The 21,852-nt window shown below is 38.9% G+C and overlaps 1 protein-coding gene and 1 pseudogene across 5 annotated transcripts in view; both read left to right on the top strand.

Annotated features, from left to right (window-relative positions):
- The window catches only part of LOC146073840 (protocadherin gamma-B2-like), a 414,290-nt gene that overhangs the window by 266,526 nt on the left and 125,912 nt on the right, over window positions 1-21,852 (top strand). Inside the window, exon 1 of one of the 5 annotated variants that reach the window (XM_083181369.1) lies at window positions 10,286-12,878. The exons of the other annotated variants lie outside the window; for them this stretch is intronic. Coding sequence (XP_083037495.1) covers window positions 10,458-12,878 — 2,421 coding nt within the window. The 5' untranslated portion in view covers window positions 10,286-10,457. Of the gene's footprint in view, window positions 1-10,285; window positions 12,879-21,852 lie in introns of those variants that run through there. 5 annotated transcript variants of the gene reach the window in all.
- Window positions 18,559-21,030, top strand: LOC146072153 (protocadherin gamma-B2 pseudogene; annotated as a pseudogene).

Below are 21,852 nucleotides of genomic sequence, written 5' to 3'. Positions count from 1 at the left end.
TATGCCTACAGCACATGCGTCTAATGCATTACATTAAATGTCAGTATACTATTATCATTTTATTTCGGTATTGTGTGTGTCTGAGTTTATGTGAGTGTTCTTTATACTTAAGCTTAATCAGTGTTTACCATGTAAATGGTGCTCTCAAGATAAACGTCATAAGTTCTGTTGAAAGCAGACACACAGGGGATACTGCACAACACTTTTGTTGGTAAGCTGCTCAATCAGAGGTGTGTCACTCAGGTGCCAAAGGGGAGGGGTAATTCTGGTTAGGAAAACAACATTTTGTATCCCAATTGCACACTGAGGCCCTTATTCAGATTGAAGCGGTACGGCCCGCATGCGGCCGTACCGCCGATGTTTTCTCTCTGCACATGCGCAGAGGTCACTCTGCGCATGTGCAGGGGAAATCTCCGTTTAAAAAAATTAGACGCCGCAAAGGGGGCGTATAGGGGCGTGAGGGGCTTCAGTCCCTCATTTCCCTATGTATACGCCCCGCGTTTCATGGGCGTTCCCATGCAAACGCGGGGCGTACGCATGGTAATGAGGGCATGACGCCACTCATGGGGGCGGAAAGCTGACGTCGGCGGATGTCAGCTTTCAGCCCCCATACAAGCTACCACACGGACGATTGTCCGTGTGGTCTCAGCTTGCGGGAGCTGCCGCGGCGTGCGGCCCTGCCTTCGATGGTCGTCGACCATCGAATGCAGGGGGCAGCTCCCACCATGGTGGAGGCGTACGCCTCCACCATTTTCGTGCGGATCGCCAGCCGTCCGTGTACGGACGGCCGTGGCGATCCGTAGCGTGGGCGGGGATTCGTCTGGTGCGGTCGGAGCCGCATATGCGGCTCGACCGCACCAACCAGAATAAGGGCCAGAGTGAGAGATATCTACATAATAATCAGATAATACAGAGATCTTGGTTGCATATATCTGCAGATATAGGGCTAAGCCCCCAGGCCGTACATCAAGGCATCTCTGTCACTGGGGGTCCCTAATACTGGGTATGGTACTCCCAGCGTACTGTAGGTACTGCCGCATAGTGTTTGCTTTTGTTCTGCATTATTAGATTTTAAATGTGACTAAGTTGCATGGGAAATCTAGATAGCAGGGATATTTCAGTACATATCATATATACTGTAGTATAGCTCATCTGATACAGTATATTGTTCAGCATGCTTCAATTGTTGATATATAGGCAGGTGATTTAATGCGTGTCAAATAAAAATTGGGTACAATATGTCAACATTCATTGTGTTGACACAAGATTGACATGGTCATAATGTCACCATGACCATGTCAGCATTTATTATGCAGACATTCATCATGTAGACAGTGATCAAATGTCAACATGTTAGACATTTCATCCAGGTGGCACAGCAATGACTTACCTGCTCCTGGCAGATGCAGTGACTTCATTGGTGGGATATTGGGTTCTGGGGACATGTGACCAGTTCTTCAATCCTCTGGCATTCTTAGCTATCCTGAACCCTGCCTCTAGTGCCCAACCCTAATCGTTCACCCCCTAAGCATAACCGTATCATACTCCTTATCCTAACCTGTTGACATTCTGACAATGCTGACTGATGACATTTTGAACATGTAGATTTCATACCAGTAAGACATTGTGGTGTCAACGTTATGAAATTCGACATAATGAATGTCAACATTTGTATTGTAAACCTTTTTATGCTTCATCCCATCAAATAATTATTATTACTGCTAATATTGTTTTAAAATGGGTTTAGATATGTCACAAGAACTACAGAAAGTCAGAAAGTTGTGTTATAATGTAACAAAATCTGGCATATTTGGAGGTTTAAGAGGGGAGTTCAATGCGGGATTCCGACTGTTGTAACGTCCTGGCAGTTAGAATCCTGCACCGTTCTTGTGTCTTCCGACTGTAACTCGACAGCTGGAATTCAATTCAGTGTCGGAAAGTCTGTGGTTCAGCACAGATGGCCACAGATTGGCGAAAGACGTCCCTGAATTTGACAGTCGGTAGCCGTTTCCGACAAAACAGATCCAACTTTTTTTAAAAGTCGGATCTGACACGCTTCAATGCTGTTATTAACGGCAGCATTGAATAGGCGAGTGCAGCTATTTCCCCTGTTGGGAAATATTGGCACATATTGAATACGCCCCTAAATGTGATTTCTATTGGTCAGTGATGTGAAATCTGAATACATCTTGTATCAGTATATTTTGGGGAACTTATATTGATGAAATTATTGACAGTAATTCTTGCTTTAAGTGCATATGATATACGGGTTATAGTTGTTATCATTATTTAAGTAATAATTGATCATTTCTTTCATTGAGCAAAATTCAATTTCAGAAGTTTGCAGCGGAAAGTAAAAAATTGGGAACATCTGGAATTATTTTCTATATACTTTATCCTACTTAAAATTTATTTAATAATAGGGATTAGCAAAATGAATTATAGCACCATATACTGTGCATACTGTAGGTTTTAAAAAAAAAACTTAAATGACCTTAATCACGTTGACATTAAAGCTCTATATTACACTAGTAATAGTAACAGACTCAATTCCATGTGAACACCTAAATAGGTATCTGCTACAGTCTATGGCAATAAATAAACACTGATTTTTCTAATTTATTTGCTATAAAAAAAACAATCTCTATGACAATCCAAAATTAAATCTAAATATTTAAATGTAGTAACTAAATGTACATATTCTACACATTTTTGAAGCATAATTGAGAAAGCATGCATGCAAATACAAATGAAAATATACTACTAAAAGTACAGAATACTGGAAATATATCAGCATTGCAGTACCTGAGTTTCACCTCAGAGCGCCGCTGTTTGACCAATAAGCAAAAGAATACAGAGCTGGAGATCCACTGGTATTTTCATCACTCACACATACTGCAGATCTGCAGGAAGACACACAGCCATTTTCTGGGTTCTCTCTGCAAAGAATACAGGATATTTAACATATTTTCCTGGACAATTGGATCAGGCAAATCAAAAGAAGGCTTTGGATATTTCCTCATCACTGGATTACAGATACCAGCATTTTAAAGCATATTTTGCTAAAGATTTCATATGCAAAAGATGGAAGCTCCTACACAGACATACAAAGGAATCAGATGGCAAGTAACATTTTCCTTCTTATTATCATGGCTGTGTCATTCAGTCTCTGCTCAGACTCATTATTCTATTGTAGAAGAGATGAGAAAAGACTCTGTTATAGCAAATATTGCAGAAGACCTTGGATTAGATATTAAACAGCTCTCATCTAGGAAACTGAGAATTGATTCACATGAATCAGAGAAATATTTTTATGTAAATGCAGATACTGGGAATCTGTACATTAAGGACAGGATAGACAGAGAGACACTGTGTGGGGCAGCAGCTACCTGCTTCCTAACCTTTGATGCTGTGGTAGAAAATCCACTAAATGTTTTTACAATTAAAGTAGAAATTCAGGATATAAATGATAATTCTCCTTTGTTCTTACCTGATACATTTTTATTAGAAACAATTGAGTTTACTTCACCCGGAACAAGATTTTTATTACAAATAGCAGAAGACCCAGATATTGGTATGAATGCAGTGCAGACATACAGGCTCAGTGATAATCAGCATTTTACACTGACTGAAAGCAGCAACCCAGATGGGAGCACATTCCCAGAGCTTGTGTTAGAGAAACCTTTAGATCGAGAGACACAGAATATTCATGAACTGATTTTAACAGCCTTGGATGGAGGAAACCCAGTGAGATCTGGTACAGCTTTGGTAAAGGTCATTGTCACTGATGCTAACGATAATTTTCCAGTATTTACACAACAAATATATAAAGTCAGTGTGAATGAAAATACTCCAATCAATACTACAGTAATCATCATTGATGCAACAGACAGAGATGAGGGAGTCAATGGACAGATCACATATTCCTTCAGCAAAACCACAGGGAATGTCCATCACACAGGATCCTTCAGTATTAATCCTATAAACGGTGAGATTAAAACAAATAATCAGTTAGATTTTGAATTGACAAAAAACTATGAGCTCTCTGTACAAGCTAAAGATGGAGGTGGTCTTGTTGCCCGGTGTAAGGTATTGATAGAAGTGCTAGACGAGAATGACAATGCTCCTGAGATATCTATCACGTCATTATCTAGTCCTGTTCCTGAGGATTCTGCACCTGGCACAGTGATTGCTCTGATAAAAATCCACGATAAAGATACTGGAGCAAATGGAGAAGTTGACTGTAAGATAATAGAAGAAACATCTTTTAATTTATTACTATCATCTGACAGATATTACAGAATTGTTACTAAAGGGTCTTTGGACAAAGAAAAAGTATCTTCTTATAACATCACCATTGCAGCTACTGACAGAGGATCTCCCCCACTTTCCAGCAGAAGAACCATTAGATTGGAGATATCAGATGTTAATGACAATCCACCAATATTTATGAAATCTACTTATGTAGCTTATGTGCCAGAGAACAACTTACCCGGAGCCTCAATATACAGTGTACAAGCATCAGATCCTGATACTGGGGATAATGCTAAAATTATATATTCACTATCCAGCACTAATACAGAAGATCTCCCAGTGTCCTCTTATCTGTCCATGAATATAGAGACTGGGGTTCTCTATGCTCAGAGATCATTTGATTATGAGCAGCACAAGGAGTTTCTAATACAGGTAACTGCTAGAGACAATGGATCCCCATCTCTGAGCAGCAATGCAACACTAATTATCCGCATAGTGGATCAGAATGACAATGCACCAAAGATCCTGTACCCATCAGCAGACAGTGGTGGCCCAGCTGTGTTTGAGATGGTTCCTTTTGCCTCTGAACAAGGATCATTAGTAACTAAGGTGGTTGCAGTGGATGCAGACTCTGGACATAATGCTTGGCTCTCGTATCACTTCATACAGGTGTCAGAACCATCTCACTTTACCATCAGCCATCACACGGGTGAGATCAGGACATCACGTGTCTTTCATGAGAAGGATATACTGAATCACAAGGTTGTGGTGATGGTGAAGGACAATGGAGATCCCTCTCTCTCAGCTACAGTCACTCTAAGTCTTATTGTCGCAGATAATTTCCAACAGGTGGTTCCTAAACTCAGTGATCAACTGAAAGATGAAGATCCCCAATCCAATCTGCAGTTCTACTTAGTAATTGCTCTGGCACTAATTTCCTTCTTATTTATTGTGACTGTGATGTTGGTCATTATATCGAAATGCAAGAAGTCCCAACCACCTCCAATGTTTGGTCCTTTAAGTTCAACCTTATATCCTCCAGTTGATCCCAGGATGCTCTCCATGTACAGCGATGGATCTTTACCATTTCCCTACTCGTACAATGTGTGTGTGGCTTTAGATCCCAATAAAAGTGACTTTACTTATATGAAACCAAATCAGGATGTCCCTGTGGATAATCTTATTGATGCTGATGACTCAGGACTTGGGAATGAAGGTGTGAAAGAAGATTTAGCAACAGATAGTCTTATACAGGTGAGTAGATAGATAAAGAATATAAGCAATATGTACTAGTCCTATATGGCACACAATCAAATTTGCCAACTGTTCGTGTCTAGACATCCACATAATACCCTTGCTGTACTTTGGCCACATCTAAACATCATCTACACATGCCTATACCAACCTAGATGTACTGAGGCACATTGCAAAAGACGCATAATTCACACAAAAAAGTGCAAATCACAGTATATGTAACGATGAATAAGAAACCATTATATCAGACATACTCCTATGTATAAACAGTTAATAAACTGGAAATAAATATACTTTATGCATAGGAATGTGCTCCTGCAATTAGAATATCCATGAAAAACCCAACTTATCTTACACATACCACATTTTAATAGCGTTTTATATACCTTATCTAGACAAGTCATAAAAATTAAACTTTTCAAAATTGTCTTTTAACACTTTCAAAGGGTTTTCTTAAATTACTTTTATACTTATTAATTCATTAGCCACTTTGTATGTGTGTATGCACTCGCTGATGCTTGCCCCCCGTCGGGTCCCCGATGCTGCCAATATCGGTGGCCAGGGACATTGGCTAGTGTGTATTTGGCCCCGTGCTTTCATGTTTTCTTCCAACTACTTACAAAAGTAAAAAAAATGTATTATTGATAATATTGTAGTAGAGTAAATGAGGTGCATCTATTGTACTACAGTATTTGTAAGGTCTTGGTTCAGGAAATATATACTTAAAAGACTTTTCAGAGTGCGCCAGACCTCATGTCTTAAAGCAACATTGATTAAAATAACAGAAGGGGTGTAAGAAAATGAAAGTCTGAATGACTGCTATCCAGCGTATTTAGCAAGGAGCTGTTTATGAGAGGTTTTGTGGTGGTTGGTTTTAGTCACTTGGGATGGCTGCTTGTTGGTGATGCCGTGGAGTCAAACCATATTGACTTAGTTAAATAATATATGAAAAAAAGGGGTGGAATAACTAACTGAGCGCCTGCCTTTACACAAACACCGAATTCTAGTTTTGTGTAGAATTAGAGGTTTAAGGTCCATACACACTGGGCAACTATGCCCAGCGTGTATGGACAGCGATGATGTCAATCCTCGCTGCAGGGAAAGCCGCTCAGTGCATACACACTGAGCGGCTTTCCCCCTGCCCGGCACCGATGGAGGGGGGAGGACGGTGTTGCATAGCGCAGACCTATGCAAAGCCGTCCTCAATGCCGCTCATCTGCTGGTATAACCAGCAGATGAGCGGCTTTCCCGGCAATGATGCAGCGCTCACCGATCATCGCTGGGGCAAACCTGCTGTTTTGAGAGTCTTTCAGCTCAAAGTCACCCAGTGTGTATGGGCCTTTAGAGTGGCCAATGTGTCTGTTGGATTAGTACAGCTGCCAACCAAAGAGGTTTCATTTGTGTTCCAAAGTCAAGTGCTTGAGCTGTTCCCAGTTACTTCAAATATTCAGAGACTTGAGAACTCTAAAATGTTATCTCAAGATCTGTATGTTAAGAGTGTGGATATTAGGACACATAACTGTATGCGCTTGGTAACTAAAGAGGACAAGTATTATATTATTAAAGTGCAGTTGTTTTAGTTTAATGAGTATTGAATACTATTGCAGAATTATACTATACATCTTATAGCATTGTAATATCTAAACTCATTGGGAGGAACTGTAATAAGCCTTGGAGAGAGATAAAATGCACGCCAATCAGTTCCTGACTGTCCTGTTGCAGGCTGTTCGAAAAATAGCAGTTAGGAGCTAAATGGTTGGTAGATTATCTCTCTACACTTTAATTTTCTCGAAGACTTGGTACATCGGCCCTATTACATGGTTCTCTACAGGAGATGAGAAACTTCTTTGATGATTCGAGAATACAAAACATTATACTTTAAGTGTATCAATGTTAAAACTGATAAATTAGAGTAATGCTCCATTTTGAATGAGTATTTTAACATAGTGTTTTTACTTTTACACATTTGTTCTTTAGAAGGGGTAAGTTAACTTCTAAAATGAAAAGAAGCTTTAGGGGGGTATTCAATCTTGGACGCTATCTTCGTCGGGAGGAAATACCAGTCGCCGCCTATTCAGTGCTGCCGTTTCCGACAGCATTGAAGGTGGATTCTGACAAAACAAAACTTTAAAACAAGTTGGATCTGTTTTGTCAGAAACAAGTGTCTATTGTCAAATTCACTGCCGTCTTCGCCCACACTCCCATTTTCTGACACTCGACACCCTAAACATTGAATTCCGGCTGTTGAGTTTCAGTCGAGCTGGGCGAAAACGGCCCGGGATTATGACTGTCGGGACGTTTCAACGGTCAGAATCCAGGAATGAATACCGCCCTTAGTAAATTTACCCCTCTATTTTGAGAGTTATTATTCAATAGCTTCTTAATAGTATAATTTAGTATGGTTGACATAATGTTTGGTTATTTGCTCATTTTGACATATTTTATATTTAGCTACAGTACCGTCCACATAGCATTAAAACAATGATTTGGATGACTAATTATAACTTTGTGGAATTACCCTAATTGGTGCCGGATTTGTGTCACCTGTTTACAATGGTTTTCTCCCTAGACTGTAACTTTATATGAATGAACCTCATGAGTACTACACAGTGTCTCTGGCTCTATGGTAACAAATTGCAGCAACTGTTAAAGAGTTTTGACGTTATGATAAAGCGATGTGCTACTATATTTAATGAACAAGTTATATTAAACAATAAAATGATAAAATACATTTTAGTCGCTCTACTCTGTCGCATGTATGTTTGGTTGTTGTATAAGTTATTTTATAATTAGTATTGTGCAACTATAACAGCAGTATATTGAGAAGCATGGGTACTTTATTGATCAATACACATACAGATGAGATAGTGTTTGCAAAATAACTATTATTACTAGTATAATACCCCTTTCACATCGCACTTAATTACCGGGTACAAGTCGTTTTTTTGCCGGTTCGACGCGGTAATTAGTGTGATGTGAAAGGGGTTACCGGTTATAGCTAACCAGTAGCAACATGGCAAACCGAACCGGGTAAAAAGAAGAGTTCTTACCGGTTTGTTGCCGTGTTGCTGTGCAGTGTAAACAGGTTAATCGGGTCGAGCAACCCATTTCCTGTTCACACTATGGAGGAGGCAGCACTTGAAGCAGCACCAGCTCTAAGCACCACCTCCTCCCCCGCCCCCGATGACACGCCAACTCTCCGCCGTGCCCCCACATGATGTCAGCGAACCGGCAGTATAGGCGATTCGCAAATGCAGTGTGAACGGACTGCAAATGCTGGGTCACACCAGGACAGAACCGTTTCAAAGTCTCGGTGCGACCCTGCATTTGATCTGTGATCTGAATGCAGTATTAATATCATGACCACTATTTATAAAAAAGGAAAGGAAGTCACATGACAGATGTATATCAGGAAGTTATGTAATAAAGTATTTACGTTGGTATTTTTGGGGGTAAATGTTTATTATCTGTGCTGATCATAATATAAATGCTAAATAAATTATCAACATATATGTACTGATATATAGCCATCATATTCCATTGCACTTTACAATTAGCAATAAAATAGAAATAAAATAAGCAATAGGGTGGGGTAAATGATTATCACAGATAAAACAGCAGGTGTGAAAATCTTTCATATTTCACTATTTTTCCCAATGTTTTGCTCATTTTTTGTTTATTAGGCTATCTAATTAGATCACCTGATAAAAAGAAAATGTTCTCTATAAAACAAACAGGTTCAGCGAAACGCAGGTGTTCTCAGCACCGCAACACAGTTTTTGCTTAAAATAAGGCTTCTTTTGGGGACTTTGCTTCACCTAAGTACAGTATATGCCACAGATATGGTAGAAAAATTCAGTTTAATAAGTCACTAGGGAAAGGAAAATATACATTTATGTTTATATAAATTACAACATTTTTAGTCAATAACATTGGCAAAAATCAGGTAACCTTTTTTCTGAAGATTTTTTTTTCAAAGGCCCTGAGCAGGCATGTCCAAACAGTGGCCCTCCAGTGGTTGTGAAACTACACATCCCAGCATGCCTTGCCATAGTTTTAGCATTCCCTAATAGCAAAACTGTGGCAATGCATGACAGGAATTGAAGTTTCACAACAGCTGGAGGGCCATAGTTTGGACATGCCTGGATTAGAGAATGTTCTAAATTTCAATATTAAGGAATCTGTGCTAATTGTACCTACATTGCAGGGAGAGAATCAGATAATATGGTTCATTTGGAAATATGTGAGTTGATATGTTCTGTGTATTTATTTTTCTATTTTAAGCACCTTTTGGAATTTTTATTCAATTTTTTATCTCAGTATTTGACAACACCCTTCTGATAAATCATAACCTCAGCAATTGCATCAAAACCTATTACACATATTGTGCACACAATTATACTATCAATTATTTTATTAACTTTGACCCCAGAGCTTTCGTTACACCAATAATGAAAAAAATTCTTACCAACCTTGAATTATTCACTGTGACTTTGTATAAAAGTTAGTGTGTACATACACTTAAATTACTAATGTATTTAATATACAGTAAATTTGTTATTTCCATTTATGTATATATTTAAGCTTTGTATAAATATGTTGTATATATATATATACGAAGAAAAATTGCATAAAAAAATTAAACTGAATACTAGAAATATTGCAGCATTGCAGTTCCTCAGTTTCACCGCTGAGCGCCGCTATTTGACCAATAAGCAGAAGAATACAGAGCTGGAGATCCACTGGTATTTTCATCACTCACACATACTGCAGATCTGCAGGAAGACACACAGCCATTTTCTGGGTTCTCTCTGCACAGAATAAAGGATATTTTCAGCAATTCTACTGAATAATTCCATCAAGAAAAAACATTTGGATATTTCTATTGCACTGGATTACAGATACTGGCTTTTAAAGGGACATTTTGTGGAATATTTCATAGGCAAAAGATGGAAGCTTATATACAGACATACAAAGGAATCAGATGGCAAGTAACATTTTCCTTCTTATTATCATGGCTGTGTCATTCAGTCTCTGCTCAGACTCATTATTCTATTGTAGAAGAGATAAGAAAAGACTCTGTTATAGCTAATATTGCAGAAGACCTTGGATTAGATATTAAACAGCTCTCATCTAGGAAACTGAGAATTGTATCACGTGTGTCAGAGAAATATTTCTATGTAAATGCAGATACTGGGAATCTGTACATTAAGGACAGGATAGACAGAGAGACACTGTGTGGGGTAGCAGCTACCTGCTTCCTAACCTTTGATGCTGTGGTTGAAAATCCCTTAAATGTTTATAGAATAAAAATAGAAATTAAGGATAAAAATGATAATTCCCCAGTGTTTTTTCATGAGATATCTACTATAGAAATGATAGAATCTACATCACCAGGAAACAGATTTGCTTTACAAGGTGCAGAAGACCCAGATATCGGTATGAATGCAGTGCAGACATACAGGCTCAGTGATAATCAGCATTTTACACTGAGTGAAAGCAGCAACCCAGATGGGAGCACATTTCTAGAGCTTGTGTTAGAGAAACCTTTAGATCGAGAGACACAGAATATTCATGAGTTAATACTAACAGCCTTGGATGGAGGGAACCCAGTGAGATCTGGTACAGCTTTAATAAGGATCAGTGTTACTGATGCAAATGACAATTATCCACTATTTTCTCAGCAGCTGTATAAGGTCAGTGTGAATGAAAATACTCCAATAGATACTGCAGTAATCACTGTTAATGCAACAGACAGAGACGAGGGAGTCAATGGACAGATCACATATTCCTTCAGAAAAACATCAGGGAATGTCCATCACACAGGAACCTTCAGTATAAACCTTTTAACTGGTGACATCAAAATAAATAAACCACTAGATTTTGAATTAACAAAGGTATATGAATTAACGATACAAGCAAAGGATGGAGGTGGTCTTTTTACCAATTGCAAAGTATTGATAGAGGTGCTAGATGAGAATGACAATGCTCCTGAGATATCCATCACATCATTATCTAGTCCTATCCCTGAGGATTCTGCACCTGGCACAGTGATTGCTCTGATTGAAGTTCATGATCAAGATTCAGGATCAAATGGAGAAGTGGACTGTAAACTTACTGATAATTCCTTTAATTTATTACTATCATCTGACAGTTATTACAGAATTGTGACTACTGGTTCCATGGACAGAGAGAAAGTATCTAGTTATAACATCACCATTGTAGCGACTGACAGAGGATCTCCCCCACTTTCCAGCAGAAGAACCATCATGTTGGAGATATCAGATGTTAATGACAATCCACCAATATTTATGAAATCTACTTATGTTGCTTATGTGCCAGAGAACAACTTACCCGGAGCCTCAATATACAGTGTACAAGCATCAGATCCTGATACTGGGGACAATGCTAAAATTATATATTCACTATCCAGCACTAATACAGAAGATCTCCCAGTGTCCTCTTATCTGTCCATGAATATAGAGACTGGGGTTCTCTATGCTCAGAGATCATTTGATTATGAGCAGCACAAGGAGTTTCTAATACAGGTAACTGCAAGAGACAATGGATCCCCATCTCTGAGCAGCAATACAACACTAATTATCCGCATAGTGGATCAGAATGATAATGCACCAAAGATCTTGTACCCATCAGCAGACAGTGGTGGCCCAGCTGTGTTTGAGATGGTCCCTTTTGCCTCTGAACAAGGATCATTAATAACTAAGGTGGTTGCAGTGGATGCAGACTCTGGACATAATGCTTGGCTCTCGTATCACTTCATACAGGTGTCAGAACCTTCTCACTTTACCATCAGTCAGCACACGGGTGAGATTAGGACATCACGTGTCTTTCATGAGAAGGATATACTGAATCACAAGGTTGTGGTGATGGTGAAGGACAATGGAGATCCCTCTCTCTCAGCCACAGTCACACTAAGTCTCATGGTTGCAGATAACTTCCAACAGGTGGCTCCTAAACTTAGTAATCAACTGAAAGATGAAGATCCCCAATCCAACCTACAGTTCTACCTAGTAATTGCAGTGGCGCTAATTTCTTTACTATTTATTATAACTGTTATGTTGGTCATTTTATCAAAATGTAAGAAGTCACAACCACCCCCAATGTTTGGACCTTTAAGTTCCAGTCTATATCCTCCAGTTGATCCCAGGATGCTCTCCATGTATAGTGATGGAACATTACCATTTCCCTACTCGTACAATGTGTGTGTGGCTTTGGATTCTACTGAGAATGACTTCACTTATATGAAACCAAATCAAGATGTCCCTGTGGATAATCTTATTGATGCTGATGATTCAGGACTTGGAAATGAAAGTGCAAAAGAGGATTTGCTAGGAAGTAGTCTTACACAGGTGAGTAAATGTTCCTGTTCATATGGATTATGCTTATTGTAGACAAGTGGCAAACTTAAATAGTATGGCACATCAGTACAGTTATCCATTTTTGTAAAACAAATATATGATAGCATCTTTTAATTGTTATGGTCTAATCATTTTTTATTGCTAAGGTGTAATGTTCTAAGGGTGTATACACCCGGGGTGATTTGTGACACTTTTCTAAGCGATCTGTCTAGATCATTTAGAAATTAAGCACACATTGCCCTGTCTGTACTCTGCATAGTGTCGCTATCACCCCCACTGAGATCTTTCACACGTGCAGTCATGATCTAGATCTCCTGCATGTGCCGAAAGACTACTCAGTAAGCACAGATCACTCAGCACACATCGCTACGTGTGTATGGCTGATCTAGGTACAGGGAAGCTCAAGGGGAATTGCCCAACCTACATGCATGCAGGCTGGGCATAAATTGTGTATGGGTAAGGACTTGCAGCTTCAACCCCTCGACAGGATATTCTTTTTGTTTTGGATTTATTTTCAATTGTATTTTTTTAATTTCCAAAATAAAACTATACAAGTACAGTATGCAGTTAACAGGTGAGATAAAAAAAAGAATTGGAGTAATGGAGACATTCTGTAGATAGAGACAAATGCTACCATTTTCAATAAGGATGTACAGACTGGGAACCAATATATATATATTTTAAGCTCATTAGTTTGCAGATCACCAGATGCTTCACAAAGTTTTCAAGCAGTGGTGTGGAGTGGACATTTTTTCTCTTTATATTTGTCCAACAACCATCCGAGGCAGGTGCTATTCTCACTCTAAATCTTCATTTGATTTTTTAAGTAGTTCTAGGGTCTCCAGTCCTCCAGAGACACAACAGATTAGAAATGATCCACCAAGAACATTAAAGGGTAGACTTAATAAAATGTGTCTCCTGTGGCTGTGTAGGTCACCTCCATAGGCTGTGAGCAGTAGTCACCTAACATAATGAGCTGAGAAAGGCATTGTGAAAGCATCTCGCAGAAGGTCATGCTTAATGGACTCTGTCCTTAAGTTGAGGGTTTGTATCCCAGAATAAATAATCCTACCTGACTGCTTACTAAAGCGCATCAGATACATACAATACTTTAGTAAAATAGTAAAAACTGAATAAAGTTAAAGAGTCAAGATAACTAAAATGGTATTTAACTACAGGAAGCATTAATATCGCAATAGTACAAGGTATAGAAAACGTGCGATAATGGTCATCATCATCATCAACTGGTGTCTATCTCAGTTTAGCCGGATAATGATTTATACCAACATGGCATTAAATTATGTAAGTTCAAAAACCCATGTTATCCATAAGGCTGAAGGAAAGGTTGTCCAACCCATCAGACCCTTACTTTGTTTATAGTCATATAGTCATACACAAGGGGGGATATTCTGGCTGACTCGTTCGGATGCAAATTTGAACCCTTGTGATTCAACCAAATCCCGCATTGCGAATGTTGGCCTGCTGCCACCCATTCGCAAGGTGAATTCGCACGCAGGGCTTCGCATCCTTGTGGTTTCCATGACCATCAAATGAAGGGGAAGCACATGCAATATAAAAGTGACTCTAAACTCTCTTATTATATGCGTGGGCACTCAAAGGGAAGTGGGCGGGCAGCTGACATCTGGTGATGTCAGCTGGCCGCCCCCTGCGCCTGCGCCATCAGCTATTAGCATGAGAATACCAATGAAATGCTGGGCGTTCTCATATGCTAATGGTCCAGCCCACTGCCCTACGCCCCCCAATCCCCCCCCGCCATCCACATGCAAGGATGGGTGCATGCACCTAGCAAACAGATTTTTCGCCAATAATGCACACACCCAGCGCATGCGCAGAAATGCGCATGCGCAATAACAAAACATCGGTCCCGGTGCGAACAAGCAGCCACTGCGAACGGACCAGAATAAGGTCCTCTTTATTGTGGCGCTCTTTATTTGTACTCTATTTTTGTTATTTATTCAATGTTATGCCAAGTTTTGTCTCTCTGTACTGTTCCTTTGTACGGCGCTGCGAAACACTTCTGGCGCCTTATAAATACAATTATAATAATAATAATAAAGGTCCAAGGTCTGCTATGGGGCCCAAAGCTGAAGGTGGGGGGACATCTTTATTGTGTAAGTTATATGTGCTATATACATTTATCATCATTAGTTGGTACATAGGGGCTCGTACACACTTTTGCTATGGGGCCTATGACTATTAAGTTACATCTGTTTATACTGTACTTATCCATTATATACTACTACTTAAATAAACAACTTTGTTTACTTAAACCATCTGGAGTTAATTATATATATATATATATATATATATATATATACATATACTGTATGTGTGTGTGTGTGTGTGTGTAATATCTAGCTACCTATCTACAGTATATGTAATATGATAACCATGTAAGTACTATACAGTGGTTTTATTGCTTCTGCAGTTAGTGCCACAGTGTTTGGAGGAAGTGATGGGATTTTATTTTGAATGACCAGGTTGAGCTGTACAATAAAAACATCAATTGCATTCTGTGGATTAAAATAAGTAAACCTCTAACACCATGAATGCCAGGCATTTCTGCAGTTCTAAAATGAAAAGGAATGGAATTTATACAGTCACACATAGGGCAGGTGGGGATAGTTTAGCCGGCTCATTTGTACAGGACATTGCTGTTTCCTATCGTGAGCTTAAACTTGTGTTTATTAGGAAAGTTAATATTAATATTAGTATTGCAATATACATCACAGCTACATGCATCTGTAATCTACCACTATAAACGTGTCTTTATATATATACGCTTATCCTTGTAGTTATAGCTTGTGCATGTCTGCATTGGTATGAATGTGTTCTGTATAATTAGGCATTATAGATAATAGTTACCATGTAAGTAGTGATCCAAGTAAAACTTCATAAACTGTATTGGAATGACCGGAAAGCGTTCTCCTCCCATTATATGTCTGTCTATATGTCTTATTAGTTACACTTGTATTGTTACAGTACAACTGTGACATCCCAGGATAGATACCAGGAATATGTCAGCAAATGCAATAGATCCATCTGATTTTATGCTGAGTATACTTAATGTATTTATTATTTATTTATTAACAGTTTATTATATAGCGCAACAAATTCCGCAGCGCTTGACAATTGGATTTTCCATTATACAAACAAGTACAGTGATTGTCCTTATTATTACTGGCGTCGCTACCACTGTTTTAAAAAATGGGGTTGAGGATATAGTATTCAGCAACCATATTTAAGTAATTCACGTAATTAAATATATACAGTATCTCCGCAGGTCATAATAAGGAAACTAAATATATTGGTTGTCCAGTGTGTAGAAAGTAATACGGTGTCTGACGTATGATCACATAGACACCAAAAAATCATGAAAAACCAATGTCAACCTTTTGATTGTTGACCTTGCCTATGTCGACCATAAACATGTGCCGACCATTGGCAGTGTCGACCTAAGGTATGTCAACCCCTTTTTTTGGTGACTGTGGACCTAGACATTGTCTATTATCTATACCGTAACCATTGTGTCACCATGTTCCGCACGCTTGCCACGTAGTTCTCCAAAATAGGGAAATATACTTGGTACTGTACTTTAAAAACATTCTGAAAAAGTTTGCAGTGAAGCGGTTACTTCACTACTGTCAGATATTCAAACATTTCATTCATACTGACATTTGTATATCGCAAGAACAGTTTAATAATGACTGACCACTCCAATTAAAATCATTATGTATTTAATAGAGGACGAGAGCAGGTTCTAACACTTTGGGGTACATTTACAAAGATGTTTCTATTTCACATGGGATATTGCTATCTACAACCAATCAGAATCTACTTATTTATTTAGCACCTTCTAGAGTAGTGGTTCTCAACCTCGGTCCGCAGTACCTCCCCCACACAGTTCATGTTTTCCAGGTCACCTGTGCATTTTTAAAATGTGACAGTTGGTGATACAGCGGGCAGCTGAAGGGTGACCTGGAAAACGTGCACTGGGTGGGGTTCCTGAGAACCGGGTTTGAGAACCACTGTTCTAGAAGATAATACATAGTATCTGATCTGGTTGCCCATAGCAACATCCCACGTGCTCACATCTTAGTCAATTTCCCTCTTTGGGCGGTATTCAATGTGAATACCGGCGAGGTGCAGCGAATCCTGTTTAGGATTCGCTGCACATTCGCCACGTTCCGGAGCCTCGCAGGCTCCGGTATTCAACGAGTCAGGGGCTCGCTGCCCCTGACCGGCGAATATGAGCTCCTGCGGCGAACGCCGCAGGGAGCCTGAGGACGGCGGCAGGCAGGGAGATGGAAGTCTCTCTGCCTGCCCCAGAACGTATGTAGGGGGGAGGTGGGCTCCCCGGGTGCCAGGCAGCACAGGCTGCCCCCCGGGGTTGCCAGCAGGGGACCGGGCAGTGGGCACATTCACTACACCTGATCGTGCATATGTAACGATCGTGTGCAGTGAATATATGAATATCTAATGAGCGGCTCGGCTCCGGCGCCCCCTGCTGGCTGCTGTGTAAAAAAAAATATATATATATATTTTTTAAAATTAAATATATATTCATGTGCTTACAGCACATGAATAAAAATAGCATGCCCCTCCTCAGAATAAAATTCCAGATTTTTTGACACCAAATGTAAAAAACAAAACACTTTATTTTAAAAGTTCACATTCCACTTCTCCATAAAAAGATAGTTTTTTGCTACTCGGTGAATCATGGCGAAAAAAACCTTCAAATGTATTCGCCATCTGGTCATTGAATAGGGGGATTCACCGTTTTAGTCAAAAATTCGCCAAACAGCACAAATTCGCCATAAAAACATGACGAATCAGGCTCATTGAATACCGCCCATTGTGTTTCTTTAATTTAATCATAAAGGCAAGTGTACTAGTTGTAACTACATTGCAGAGAGGAAATCAGTCAACCTCTGGTTAATACTGTAAAATGTGATTGGTTTTATGTATTGTGTTTATTTACTATTGAGTAATTTTGTATTATATTTGGAGTTTTTTAATCACACTATTTATTAGTGTGATTAAAACTGTGTTGTGGAAACATTTTTGAAATATATATTTACAATAACTTTATTTACTTCAACATTATAGTTTTATATTATACAGTATCAAAATGAGAATAACAAATCATTTATGTATTTGCACCTTGAAATATACATAGATTTAGCCATAGATTTGAGATGCAGCCTTTCTCTACAACAGTCTCTGTATGCACAGACATAGCTACTTTACTTTATATATAAATTCATTACATTTAATTTTTGTATATTATAAATGTAAGACTTTTACTTAGATAAATTGCATGATAATAAAAATAGCATTTAATACTGAAAATATTTCAGCACTGCAGTTCCTCACTTCCGCCTCAGAGCGCCGCTGTTTGACCAATAAGCAGAATAATACAGAGCTGGAGATCCACTGGTATTTTCATCACTCACACACACTGCAGATCTGCAGGAAGACACACAGCCATTTTCTGGGTTCTCTCTGCAAAGAATACAGGATATTTAACATATTTTCCTGGACAATTGAATCAGGCAAATCAAAAGAACGCTTGGGATATTTCCTCATCACTGGATTACAGATACCAGCATTTTAAAGCATATTTTGCTAAAGATTTCAGATGCAAAAGATGGAAGCTCCTACACAGACATACAAAGGAATCAGATGGCAAGTAACATTTTCCTTCTTATTATCATGGCTGTGTCATTCAGTCTCTGCTCAGACTCATTATTCTATTGTAGAAGAGATGAGAAAAGACTCTGTTATAGCAAATATTGCAGAAGACCTTGGATTAGATATTAAACAGCTCTCATCTAGGAAACTGAGAATTGATTCACATGAATCTGAGAAATATTTCTATGTAAATACAGATACTGGGAATCTGTACATTAAGGACAGGATAGACAGAGAGACACTGTGTGGGGCAGCAGCTACCTGCTTCCTAACCTTTGATGCTGTGGTTGAAAATCCCTTAAATGTTTTCTCTATCAATATAGAAATTCAGGATATAAATGATAATTCCCCCAAATTCTTTCATGAGATATTTACTGTAGAAATGTTAGAATCTACATCAGCAGGAAACAGATTTGTTTTACAAGGTGCAGAAGACCCAGATATTGGTATGAATGCAGTGCAGACATACAGGCTCAGTGATAATCAGCATTTTACACTGAGTGAAAGCAGCAACCCAGATGGGAGCACATTCCCAGAGCTTGTGTTAGAGAAACCTTTAGATCGAGAGACACAGAATATTCATGAGTTAATACTAACAGCCTTGGATGGAGGAAACCCAGTGAGATCTGGTACTGCTGTAGTGAGGATCATTGTCACTGATGTAAATGATAATTATCCAGTATTTTCTCAGCACCTGTATAAGGTCAGTGTGAATGAAAATTCCCCAATAGATACTGCAGTAATCACTATTAATGCAATAGACAGAGATGAGGGACTTAATGGACAGATCACATATTCCTTCAGCAAAACATCAGGGAATGTCCATCACACAGGATCCTTCAGTATTAATCCTATACATGGTGAAATTAAAATAAATAAACTGCTAGATTTTGAATTAACAAGCAATTATGAACTGTCTGTACAAGCAAAGGATGGAGGTGGTCTTGTTGCCCATTGTAAGGTATTGATAGAAGTACTAGATGAGAATGACAATGCTCCTGAGATATCTATTACATCATTATCTAGTCCTGTTCCTGAGGATTCTGCACCTGGCACAGTGATTGCTCTGATTAAAGTCTATGATAAAGATTCTGGAGCAAATGGAGAAGTGGACTGTAAACTCACAGAAATAACTTTTAATTTATTGTTATCGTCTGGCAGTTATTACAGAATTGTCACTACTGGGTTCATGGATAGAGAGAAAGTATCTAGTTATAACATCACCATTGTAGCTACTGACAGAGGATCTCCCCCACTCTCCAGCAGAAGAACCATCAGATTGGAGATATCAGATGTTAATGACAATCCCCCAATATTTATGAAATATACTTATGTTGCTTATGTGCCAGAGAACAACTTACCCGGAGCCCCAATATACAGTGTACAAGCATCAGACCCTGATACTGGGGACAATGCTAAAATTATTTATTCACTATCCAGCACTAATACAGAAGATCTCCCAGTGTCCTCTTATCTGTCCATGAATATAGAGACTGGGGTTCTCTATGCTCAGAGATCTTTTGATTATGAGCAGCACAAGGAGTTTCTCATACAGGTAACTGCTAAAGACAATGGATCCCCATCTCTGAGCAGCAATGCAACACTAATTATCCGCATAGTGGATCAGAATGATAATGCACCAAAGATCTTGTACCCATCAGCAGATAGTGGTGGCCCAGCTGTGTTTGAGATGGTCCCTTTTGCCTCTGAACAAGGATCATTAGTAACTAAGGTGGTTGCAGTGGATGCTGACTCTGGACATAATGCTTGGCTATCATATCACTTCATACAAGTGTCAGAACCATCTCACTTTACCATCAGTCATCACACGGGTGAGATCAGGACATCACGTGTCTTTCTTGAGAAGGATATACTGAATCACAAGGTTGTGGTGATGGTGAAGGACAATGGAGATCCCTCTCTCTCAGCTACAGTCACACTAAGTCTCATTGTTGCAGATAACTTCCAACAGGTGGTTCCTAAACTCAGTGATCAACTCAAAGATGAAGACCCCCAATCCAATCTGCAGCTGTACTTAGTAATTGCTCTAGCACTAATTTCTTTGCTATTTATTGTGACCGTGATGTTGGTCATTATAACAAAATGCAAGAAGTCAAAACCACCCCCAATGTTTGGTCCTTTAAGTTCAAGTCTATATCCTCCAGTTGATCCCAGGATGCTCTCCATGTATAGCGATGGAACATTACCATTTCCCTACTCGTACAATGTGTGTGTGGCTTTGGATCCCAGTGAAAGTGACTTTACTTATAGGAAACCAAATCAAAATGTCCCTGTGGATAATCTCATTGATGCTGATGACTCAGGATTTGGGAATGAAAATGTTAAACAGGATTTACCTACAAGTAGTCTTATACAGGTGAGTAAGTGGATTTATCAAAATAGTATGGCATTCCTTATTTATTTCTAAACATGTCTCTTTTTATTGTATAAAGTAATATATAACATCTGTGAAATAGTTATGATTGCTTCTAAGTTATTAGGTCTTCCAGCTTCAAATACTATGGTGTTCCCACTGTCTATAGACCCTAGGAGACACAAGAGATATGAAATGGTCCAGTAAGAACATAAGTCATACAAGTTTTTAGTACAAGTTGAGTATCCCTTATTCGAAATGCACGGGACCACGAGCATTTTGGATAAGGGATTTTTTTTTCGGGTTTTTAAATATTTCCCCCCCCCCCCATACTTACCACATCCATGGTGTCCCCCGGCATCCACGGCAGCCTTCAGGATCCTCTTCAGTGGCATTTCCGGTCCCAGGGGTGCATTGCACGAGTGCACGGTCGTGCAATGCACCCCTGGGACCTGAGATGCAGCTGAAGAGGATCCCGGAGTCCGCTATGGACATCGGGGGACGAGGTAAGTATGAAAAAAAGGAATGGGGAAAAAACAACAAAATATTTAAATTTTTGGCATACACGGATAAGGGAGACCCGACATGTATCTATAAAACTTTAATTTCTTTAAAATTCCACATATGTAAATGTATTTTATATATTTATATATATTTAAAAAAAATATTATTTTCATTATTAATATTGTTGTTATTAATATTATTATTATTATTATTGGTGGCAGCAGTAGTAGCAGTAGTAGTAATAGAAGTAGTAGTAGTGTATTTTTTTATACGTAGTAAATTATCCTATTATTTAGGGCTTTTATCATATACGTGTAATGTCAAAAACATAAACTGACAGAATAACATAAGAAAGAAGAACATAATTAACAA

This window comes from Crinia signifera, chromosome 4, assembly GCF_055691185.1.
Source record: "Crinia signifera chromosome 4, ASM5569118v1, whole genome shotgun sequence".
NCBI classification, from domain to species: Eukaryota; Metazoa; Chordata; class Amphibia; order Anura; family Myobatrachidae; genus Crinia; species Crinia signifera.
Note: the sequence above shows the minus strand (reverse complement) of the source record. Positions and strands in the feature narration are given on the sequence as shown.